The sequence below is a fragment of the Octodon degus genome, unplaced genomic scaffold (assembly GCF_000260255.1).
Source record: "Octodon degus isolate 3935 unplaced genomic scaffold, OctDeg1.0 scaffold00019, whole genome shotgun sequence".
Classification (NCBI taxonomy): domain Eukaryota; kingdom Metazoa; phylum Chordata; class Mammalia; order Rodentia; family Octodontidae; genus Octodon; species Octodon degus.
In genome coordinates, this window is record NW_004524595.1 from 4,085,174 (window position 1) to 4,097,090 (window position 11,917).

An 11,917-nucleotide genomic window follows, 5' to 3' on the forward strand; every position below is an offset into this window, starting at 1 on the left:
TGGACTGGAAATCCCACTTAACCCAGCTATTCCTCTACTGGAAATTTCCCCAGAGGATGTGAAAACATTATAACATAGTGATATATGTGTGTCTATGTTTATAGCAGCACAATTTGTGATAGCCAGATCTTGGAAACAACCAAGATGCCCAACACCTGAGGAATGGATAGAAAGATGTGGTATTTTTATACAATCAGCTATAAAAATGATAAACTCGAAGCCATAAATATAAGAGGATGCCACTTGAAGATATACTCATAAGTGAACTAAACCAGACCCATATATGTAAATATCATATAGTCTCCCTAGTACAAGAACTCAAAGGAAGAAATAAAAATAGAAAGGCATAGCACAATTAAAAGGAAAGTGAGAACTTGAGGATTAGTTAAAGAAGAGAGGGCAAGGAGAAAAGCCAGAAAACATGATGGACTAAGTCATATATTTATATGCACAAGATGGGAAAGGCAATGGTCCTGAGAATCTTCAGCATGCTTTTGAAAATAGCAGTTAATTGGTAGGTTTCCCACCCTGACCATATATGCTGCTACCTGTGAACGAAGCAACTGCACTGAAGAAAGCAACATCTAATGGTACGGTCATGCTTGGAATGTCTGTCATTCTTCTAATTATGGCATACCAATTATGTCATGGCATACCAATTATGGCCATACTGTTTCTCAAGTAAAGGTTTGCTTTAAAATAGGGGGCGGGGGTAATAAATGAAAACATGAGACAAAAAAAGTCACAGGACTGTCCTGCTACAAGGATGTATAGTTTTAGATTTCTGAATTTCTCTGTAAAAATATGTAAATACTCATTCTTTTTTAATTTTTCTTTTTAATCTTTTTTTCTTCATATTCTGGAGGGACTCCAAGTTTAACATATCAATACTTCATGGAAAATACCTGTTCCATGTTATGTCTAAGATGTTTGATATTCGGACAGATAGTGAGGTTAAACTCAACTGCCTACATTATAGGGTAATATTATTAAGCTTCTCTTCTGGAGGGTTAACAACTTAAGCTTGCAGACCAAAAATTAAAGAAAAAGAACGGCCACAAGGACAGCCATCATTTTGGCCCTAGCCTTTCAAGGTTAGTACGCACTCAGGAAATAGAAGAACCTGTACTGTAACATCCTATAACTCAATTGTGTCCCAAATTTTCTGATCAAGGAGATATTGAGGGTCACAGAGGAAAATGATTAATAATGTAGAGTGTGCCTACAGAGAGTCACATGGAGAGAACATTCTCTCAAGCTGTCCCGAGAGCAAATTGGTCAAGCAATGGCCATGACTCATCCATATGGCTGACACTGACAAAGGATCTACAAACTGAGGTACAGGGTTTCAGATTAAATCCTGAGGGGATTTGACTGACCTTATCAGATACAAAAGTTACATTTCTTGTTAGATAGGTCTTGCTCGTTCTTGGTCTTAACCATCCAGCAGAAAAGTATGAAAATAAATTATAAAAAGTAAGGCCATATTACTATGACGAGCTGTAAAATGCTCAAGTCAACAACTTTGGACATTGGCAGCCTTATGGAAAACCAACTACTATTATGGACTATTGGACTATATTAGGATATTTTGCTGAATTCATGCACCTACAGTATCTAAATGACAATGGAATGCCCTTCTCTGACAAAACCAACCAAAAAAGGGGGATACAAATGAACAACCATTTTGTATCTGTGTACTCAAATAGTTAGGATAGATATACAGCTCCATTCTCTTAATTCAATGAATAGAGATGTTTGTTCTAATAGTATTTGAGACAGGATAGCAGGTCTGCATCTTGTTCAATGAATAACCACAAAGACAATAATATGCAATGTATTAATTATTGAAAATGAAATAGTAATCAGTTGTGAAACTGTCTCATTGCTATTTGTTTCTCAATAAAAGTATTTTAAAAAACAAATGTAGTTTATCTATTCAATAGAATACTATCCATCAAAACAAAAAAGTGCTGATATGTGGTACAACACAGATGGCACTCAAATATACAGTGGTTCCTCAGCTCATGATTCTGGTCTCAAACAGAGCTGGAGGAGAACTGAATCCTCAGCTCATGATTCTGGTCTCAAATAGAGTTGGAGGAGAACTGAATCAAATTCAATGGTTAGGTTTAATGTTGACCTTACAGGGAGATTTGATTCAGTTCTAGTTCAGTTTGGTTTGTGACCAAAACCATGAAGAGAATTGAGTTTGTGAACCAAAATTGAGTTTGTATCACTGTGTTATGTTAAGCAAAGGAATTCAACCACAAAACACCAAATACTGAATTATTCCATTATATGAAACATTCAGAAAACAAAGTCTGTTAGACATGGTGGCACATGTCTGTGATCCCAGCACTTGGGAGGCAGGAGGACTGCTGTCAGTTCAAAGCTAGCCTAGGCTACATAAGCAAAATCAAGGCCAACCTGCACCACACAGACTGTGTCTCAAAAAAATTCTATAGAGACAGAAAGTAGCTTAGTGGTTGCCTGGTGGTTTAGGTGGAAACAGGATTAAATGTAAATGAGCACATTGGATCCCATGAGGTGATGAAATCATACTAATCTAGAAAATGGCAGTGATTATACAAAATGACAAATTTACCAAAATCTTTGAGTTGAACAATTAAAACATGTAAATATATATATATATATATATATATATATATATATATATCAAACAAGCTTTTAAAAAGTGGAAGAATTAGTAGGATACACCTGAAAACATACAAGTAGAAATCTGAAGAAGAAAGGAAACCACAATGTGACTATCTAGGGAAAACATCTGAAAGCACAGAATGTATGCAGAGATCCTAGAGGACAAAAATGCCTGTTTGCAGCATAGCAGGGATGCACAGGAGATAACAGGAGAGGGGAAGGTAAGAGATGAAGTGAGAAAAATAAGTGATGGATGATGGATGGTGGTGACAGTAATCATGCGGAACTGTTGACATCACTGGGAAGTTTGGCTTACTCAAGAAAAAAAAAGGGCAGAGGAGTGATATGATGACTTGCATTTTTGAAAGATCATACAACATAAAGAGACTGTAGGCAATTGCAGTACATTGAGCTCCATAGAGGCAGTGCTAGGGCAAGTGAGAGCTGGACGGGCAATGGGCAACTCTGTACCTCACTGAGGAAAACAAGTAAATGTGGGCAAAGGACATCCTAAGAAGCCAAGAGGCAAGATGTACTCATATGCGTTCTTTGTGCAAACTTGCCGAGAGGAGCACAAGAAGCACCCAGATACTCCCATTAAATTTTCAGAGTTTTCTAAGATGTGCTCAGAGAGGTGGAAGACCATGTCTGCTAAAGAAAAAGGGAAATTTGAAGACATGGCAAAAGTGAACAAGGCTCATTATGAAAGAAAAATGAAAATTTATATTCTCCCTAAAGAAGAAACAAAAAAGAAGTTCAAGGATCCCAATGCTCCCAAGAGGCCTCCTTAGGCCTTCTTGTTCTGTTCTGAGTATCGTCCAAAAATCAAAGGAGAATATCCTGGCCTCTCCATTGATGATGTCTCAAAGAAACCTGGAGAAATATGGAACAATACTGCAGCAGATGACAAGCAGCCATATGAGAAGAAGGCTGCTAAGCTGAAGGAAAAGTATGAAAAGGATGTCGCTGCCTACTGGGCTAAAGGAAAACCTGATGCAACAAAAAAGGGAGTTGTCAAGGCTGAAAAAAACAAGAAAAAAAAGAGGAGGAGGAGGAGGAGGAGGAGGAAGAGGAGGAGGAGGATGAATAAGTTGGTTCTAGCACAGTTTTTGTTTCTTGTCTATAAAGCGTTTAACACCCCTGTACACAACTCACTCCTTTTGAAGAAAAAAAAATTGAAATGTAAAAAAAAAAGAGACTATAAAAGGAAAATATACAATGCTCCATATAACCAGCTAGATCTGAAGCTATGGACCTCTCTTAATTGACTGGGATATGAGAAAAATGAATTCCTGAGGAGTCTCTTAAGATGTGGCCCAGCAGTCACCTGTATCAGAACCTGCTTGGAGCTGGTAACACAGATGAATCGTCAGTAGACCGAACTGGACAGATGTCACAAGTGCTATCTCTGAGAAGCAATAACCAAGATTAGAATTAAGATCCTTTCAGATGCTATGAGAATGTACACAGGCTATCTAAACAATGATTATCTGAAGAGCGGGGCTTATGATAAATGGACATCTAAATTTCATTTAATTATAGGTGAGGTGACTTCTTCCCCATTCTCTGAGCATCTTACCCAGTTGTTCTTCTTTCCAGCATAAATTTCCATATTCTCTCCATACTGAGGCTCTTCCAGCAGCGTCTGGTACTCAAACATGAGGCGTGAACTCTCGCGGAGGCGGCTACACTGAAACTGGTGATACTGCTGCACCAGCTCCTTCACCACAAGCAAGAGACACTCAGGGTTTGTGGGGTTCCAGGAGGCGAGATTCTGCAGAGCCATAAATAAAAACCAGTGAAAAGCAATACTCTTACAAATCCTTGTCACATCCACACATCAACACAGAGGGGAAAGGTAATAAAAGTCTATTATGAGTAGCCATGAAGTCAGAAATAAAATTAACAAGGTCTTATGATCTTGGTGATCCCTCCTGCCTTCTAAAAATCCATGCAGAAAAATCTAGATGAGTTCTGTCACAAATAGAAACAGTAAATTGTAGAGTATCAACAAAACAAGGTATCTATCCCAATAGACATAATTTTAGCCCTGGAAGGCTGATTTCTTTTTTCTTATTCCTGTATAATTTTAAATCTTTTCAATTGACACCTAAATTCAACATTATAGTTTAGAGTAATTTAATTATAGATTCACAGCCTATCTGCATCTGTAACACCAGATGTAAAGAAACACTCAGTAAACATTAGAGCCTCGTGGAAATATAAACATAATATTAACACTTTGGTTTGAAAAAGAGAAGAATTGAGTAGAGACAAGGAAAAATATTATTAGGAAATACAGGGTTGGGGTATCGGAGGGGCTGTGAAGTCTCAACAGGGAAAGCTGTGGAAATGGGGGAAGATCTGATAAGTGGATCCTAGTTAATCTCGTATTCATCATTCCACAAATATGCACTGATGTCTATTATGTATCAGCCACTATTCTAGGCAGTGAAAAATATAAAGTCTTTGCTCTCAAGAATTCATATTTTTAATGAGAAAAAAATGGTGAAAAATGTCACTGAGAAAATAACAGTATATATTCTAGAAGCCTAGTGAAAAGGGTTCTGCAGGGTGCTGGGGAGATAGATCAGTAGAATAAGCACTTGCCTGGCAGGTGCAAGGTCCTGAGTTCAATCCCCAGTACCACCCAAATAAAAGGGGGTGGGGGTTCTTCGAGGAAAAGAAGTGATAGGGGCCAAGGAGATGGCTCAGTAGAATAAGCGCTTGCCTGGCAAGTGCAAGGTCCTGAGTTCAATCCCCAGTACCACCCAAAAAAAAAAAAAAAAAAAAAAAAAGGAAAAGAAGTAACAGCCCACATCAAATGGTACTGATAAGTAAGGGAGGCTGAGAATTCACTACTGAATCTATTACACACAGATCAGTAGTGTCCTCAACAAATACTGTTTTGGTAAAGTAAAGCTTCATTATCAAGACTTTAAAGAGAACAGATGGAAAGGAAATGCATACAGCTAGCACAGATAATTTGAACTGGGAACGAGAGAGAAACATGAGGTCAAAGAAAAGTTGCATATGGATCTTTGTAGCCTGATGGAATATTCCTGCAGAGAGTAAGGGAAGCAGTGATGCCAGAGAGGGAGGGAGCAAAATACCAGGACAAAAGGTAAAGAGTAAGCAGACAAGAATCCACACTAAGCAGGTATCTCAAAAAGGGTTAGCCTTAGAAATGAGCTCAGAGGATCTATCTACAGAGAAGCCAACTAAATGAGCATGGATGTGCACAGACTGGTCCATGTGGTAAAAGGAGCTTGTGGCAGTTCTCTTCTGAAAGCTACATTTTCTTGATTAGACTGGAGAGAAAGTGATCATCTAAGAATGAGGAAGGAGGAGAGAATACTAGAAGTATGAGATGAAAGTATGAAATAATCACTTAGAAAAGTTGTTTAGGAGACTAAATGAATTGGAGAAATGCAATAGGAATTCCAGATAGCAGTAAAAGCTCCACTGAGGTCAACAGTACAATTCTTGAGTGAGACAAATTAGCCTACATTCTACTGCCTAAATATAGATATGGAGTAGGAGGAATGTAGGTAAAAGTTAGGTTTTGCCAAACAAATGCAATAGACAAAAAGAATGGAAAGAGATCTCTGAGGCTTTATAAAATCATTACAATAATAGATCATGAGTATTAGGCCAGGAAAAAGCCAAGTAAGTTCATAAGAAAAGTGAGAGTTCATGAAATGGTAGGAAGACCACTGGATTGTAGGTCGTGGTCAATTGAAACAACAGTTGAGACATGACAACAAATGAATTGGACGAGGGTGTGTTCAGAAGATGGAATGTTTGCAACTAGAGATGGTGAGGGTTTTATATAACTGGTGCCAACAAATTGAGATACTCCAACATTATGTATGGTTAAGAGAGAGTGAAGGACAAAATCAGAGAAGGGAATGAGGTCAGAGACTGATAGGGCACGATGTTGGAAAACCATTTAATTTTCATGGATATTCAAAATGACCCAGAATTATGACAACAGTAACACTGAAACAGTGACCAGGAGAAAGGTGCTAAGACCCTTAGGAGAAGGATTGAGGGTATCTTTAAATAACAATGACAGAGCAGTGGATCTTAAATTATACTGACAATTTCAAGCTGTGGGTAGATGGTAAAAATAAGGAGTGTTTATTAGTCAGTTTCCCATCACTAGAATAAAATACCCAACACTCAAAACACAAAGGAAGAAAAGGTTATTTGGCACATGGTTTCGAAGGTTTAGCTGATGACTAGCTGGCTCCAAGGCAGAAACATCATGGTAGAGGATATGGCAGAGGAGAGCTGCTCAACAGAGCCAGGAAGAGGATAGAAAAGAATCCAGGGACAGTAATACACCCTCCCAGGTCACACTTCCCCACAGCCACCTCTTTCAACCAGACTCCACCTCCTAGTAGGACATTCAGCTATGAACTTATCACAATCAAAAGGGGTTGTAGAAAAATCAACTACAATTATTTGAGAAGCAAGAACAGAGGAAGAATCTTAGGGAAAATTCAAAACAGTGGTTCTGAACCTTCAAAATAAAATCACCTAAAGAACTTTAGCACTACTACTGACTGGACCCTACTGACCCCAGCCCTATAATCTGATTTAAATGGTTCAGATAGGAGGGTATCTTGGGTATTGGGATTTTTTGTCAAAAGAGCCCACATGATTCTAATAGGAAGCAAGTGTCAAGAATCACTGACTTGGAGGACAAAGAGAAAAAGTCCATGATTTCATGGACTTGTTAATAGGGTACATAAATATATAAAAATATCCCATTTCTACAAGGGTAGAAATCTAGCATCAATAAGGGAAAGCACCAATATATTGCAAAATAGGTAATAATTACATAATTTACCAACTATGTAAATCCTAAGAACTTTTATACATTCGAGTTAATCATTATGGCAGTGTTGTAAATTAACTTTTATCCCATTTTACAGATGAAGAAACTAAGGCAACAAGTTGTTTCAAATTTAGCCTAAGATCACAAAGGCACTAAACAATGAGTAATTTGTCTCTAAGCTCCTATTCTGAAGAACTATACTAAAGATTCTCAATCCTTTTGATTTTAGGAAATTTTATGCACTTAAAAAGCATTGAGAATCCCCAAAGCCTCTATAAATATAGTCTCTCTCTATATTTATAGGAGTTATATGGATTCATAGTTACTGTAATTAATATTTTCTGTATTAAAAATAAAAACTGAGAAAAAATTTCAAAATATTTAATTCATTTTAAAACAACAAGCCCACTACATGTTAATATGAATAGCATTTTTAATGAAATTACTAAATTTTTAGAAAACAGTGAGAAGCATGGCATTGTTTTGCATTCTTACAAATCTCTGTAATGTCTGGTTTAATAGGAATTGGATTCTCATATCTGTTTCTGCATTCAATCTGGTGCAATATGTTATTTTGGCTTAAGTATATGAAGAAAATCAGCCTTAGTCACACATGCAGCTTGAAAGAGAGGAGTGCTTTAAATAGTCTTTTCAAATGATTCTGGATATTCTTTGATACTACAACAAAACTCAACAAGTGGAACCAGGCATAGTGGCACACATCTGTAGGCCCAGCTACTCAGGAGACTGAAGTAAGGGGATCACTTAAGTCCAGGAGTTCAGAGTCAGCCTGAGCAACATAGCAAGATCATCTCTTAAAAACAAATATATAAGAACTCAAAAATTGGTAGCTCCTTAAAGGCTAGTTGTAATGTGGAATTGGAATCTTTAAGAATAAATATTTCATATTTTACTTTTAAATTCCATTTATCTATCCTGTCCTTTGAGTGGTTCATACTTATGTACATTATGCATTGATCATTTAGAAATATGACTTAATGAGTTATATAAATACTGACAAATTTCACTCATTAACAATTAAAAATAACATTCACTGATACCACTAATCTCATCAGAAAATCTTTAAATAACTGAAGACATCAACCTTTGCAGAGTAAATATATATTGTCTAAAATGCCATTGTCACTTGAAAGCCAGAATCCTATCAGTGGCAACAAATATTGTCAGTTGTTTTCCCTGAAGTGATAAACTCACACTGTATGTTCCTGAAAGAATGTCTGCCAAATACTAGGATCCTAATATCCATAGATGATCCATCAATCATTCTTTCAAGGAAAAAGATGGGACCATGAACAAAGCAGCTAGCTTAGCTTGTAACTGAAACAACCACATTAGTAGTCCTCAAAACAAGTGTCATCCTTTTGTATGCTACAGTCTTCATGCATAATTCTAATTCCATCACACAGAATATTAAAAAGCAGTATTTTCCAGGGTTGGAACTTCATAAAATTTATACTTTTATTACTTCATCAATGGAATTCTTAAGTGAACTGGCATTTTCTTTGTGGAATATGTGTGGCAGCAGAGAATACCATGTACTTGAACCAGGTGTGGCAGCGCATTCATTAAAAAGACTGCAATGCCCTCCATATCTGTAGTTTCCACATTCATGAATTCAACCAACCAGACTGAAAACATTTAGAAAAAAAACAACTACTGCATTTGTACTGAACATGTATAGATATTTTTCTTGTCGTTATTCTTGAAACAATATAGCATTAGAACTATGTACACAGCATTTACACTGTACTGTGTATCCTAAATAATCTAGAGATGATTTATATGAGAGCACATGTATAAATTACATGAAAAATCTCATGCCATTCTACACAAAGGACTGGGATGTGTGCAGATTTCAGTATCCACGGGGTCCTCTTGGAACCAATTCCCTACAGATAGCCAGGGATGAAGGTACACTGCTCTACAGAATGAACTGATTTCCAGGACTAAATGACAGTGAGGAAAACAAGAAGTTCTCCTTCATTTTATAGACGGGCACACTTAAAGGGGTGTTCAAATAAAGACTTGATGAATTAAAGAAAGGTAAGTGCTTCTGTATTACAATGAATAATAAATTTATTATAATATAAAAGTGTTTTGATAAAAAGAACACAAAGTCCTCCCTGGCAAACTTCTTGATCACAACAGCCTGAAATTCTGAGTTATTCAGTACCTTATTCAAAGCATTAATACACTATGATAACATAGAACAGAACTTAAAATGATTATTGCATAGCTTGCTATATTCTTCTTTCGGATATTATTAGATACTTATAAATAGGGAAATATAAAATATTTCACTTCTTGGGCAAGTATTCTTTCCCAGTCCTTGATATAGTACAAGAGGGGGAAAAAGGCTTTAGTTAACCTCAATATATTTTGTAAAATCATACCAATTCTCTTTAGTTTCTGGGCAATCTTCAAGTTCATATCTACACAAGAGAGGTTTAGACACACTAAAGTACACAAAAATCCTCTACTATAGCTATAAACCACATTTATGTATCCGATAATCTGTGACCTGAACTATTTTAAAAAACGCAAAAAATTATATAAGGTTTTGGTCACTCCTTACAGTTAGGACACATTTTAAAAACCATTCTAAAAACACACGAGACTGAAGCACAAGACATTGGAGCTATCCACCCTCATCAGAGAAGACAGAAAAAAATGTTCAACATTCTTTCAGGGAAGTAGTTGGGATAGAGGAAGCATAAATCAGCAGGCCCTTTACAAAGAAGAAAAAAAAGTATATTTATTTTCAAAAAGTTATTGTTCTGCTTATTCTGGTAATGTAAAGCAGAAGAAATTGCAAAGGATAGCCATAGAGTATAGCCTTAAAGCCCCATATTATGAGGGTACGCAATATACATTAACAAAGAAAGAAGAAAAAGAATTCCAAAAAATGAGCAATAAAAAAACACAAGAGGAAGTGATCAAGTATAAAGAAAATAAGAATTACTATTCCATAGTAGAAACATATTCATTACCAGTAAAACTCCTGTGAAATAGTTTAGAGAAGGTTTTAAACCAGTTCCTTTCAGAAATGAGTTCACCAGCAAGGTTGGATAACTTCGCTGGTACTAAAGTGTAGACAATGACTGAGCCCTTAGAACTTAAATCTGCCTATCCACACCCCACTTAGTTCAATAGAATGTCAGCTTCTAACTAAAGAACTGGTACCTGTGTCTCTTAGCTGTCATGACTAACCTCAAATTCTGCATTCCCCTCTTTGCACACCTCCTTTTCAGGATGCCTGATGTGAGGCATGTTTCACCCCAGTAGCCTTCAAATCTTCCAACATTTCTCTATCATAAACGACCACAAAGAGCCCTCATAGTGCCAAACCAATGGTCTCAAACACTTGAACAGACACAAATGACCTTCACCTCTTTCACTAAACTAACTTAGGTAAGAGAGATAGTGGAGTATAATTTTTGGGAGCCTAAATCATCTTCCATCCAGGCCTCTCTTATTCAAAAGCATAGTTTCTTGTTTTGTTTTGCTTCACTGAAGCAAATTTAGACATGCACAATGACAACAATAAATACAAAAAGTTGGGATGAATGCACCAGTAGTTCATGCCTTTGGCAAGATTAATGAAGAAAGCAAACATAATAAGCAGATGGGACTGAGACCACCATGATCTAAAAATGAAAGGGGGAAAAAAATCTCAAGGAAAACTTTTCTTTTACAAAAAGTAATCTTACAATAAAATTTTCAATTGATGAAAAGACAAAGCACAGGAATAAAATTGAAATATGAGAAACTTATTTCAAGCATTATCAGAAATTTTTGTCCAACTATCCAGCATTTTTAAAGAAGGATATTAAAACTGATTATATTGATTTATGGAAAGGATTCAATCATATTATTAATCAAATCAAAGTAACTTCTCTTTCATAAACAAATTTTCCATTGAAAACATAATACATGCATACAGTAAGAAGAGATTTTTTTTTCTTTCTTTTTTTCACATTGATAGGACAGTGTCAATAATTAACACATTGCATACATTCTTCCTACTGGTTAATTGCTGTATAAGATGCAGACATGATATCCTATTTACAAACACCATTAGAACAAATCACTCTATTCATTAAGAGAATGTAATTATATAATCTACCCTAACTACTTTCAATACACAGATACAAAATGGACATTCATCTGTATACTTTTTTTGTTAAGTTCCGTTATTTGAATATTATAGGTGTGTTAACTCAGCAAAATATTCTAAAAGAGTCCAGTAGCCCATAACAGTATTGGGTCTTCCGCTTGACTGGCAAGGTCAGACATTGTTGACCTGAGTCCCCTACACCTCAATAGAACAGCATGGCTTTACTTCTTATATTTCACTTTTATACTTTTCTGCTGGATGGTTAAGACCAA

The 11,917-nt window shown here is 36.3% G+C and overlaps 1 protein-coding gene across 4 annotated transcripts in view; it reads right to left on the bottom strand.

The window, feature by feature from the left end:
- The window catches only part of Babam2 (BRISC and BRCA1 A complex member 2), a 506,746-nt gene that overhangs the window by 321,190 nt on the left and 173,639 nt on the right, over nt 1-11,917 (bottom strand). For 3 of the 4 annotated variants that reach the window (XM_023711100.1, XM_023711098.1, XM_004627389.1), the window contains exon 5: nt 4,241-4,435. The exons of the other annotated variant lie outside the window; for it this stretch is intronic. In XM_023711100.1, the coding sequence (XP_023566868.1) occupies nt 4,241-4,435 (195 nt within the window). The remainder of the gene's footprint in view (nt 1-4,240; nt 4,436-11,917) is intronic. 4 annotated transcript variants of the gene reach the window in all.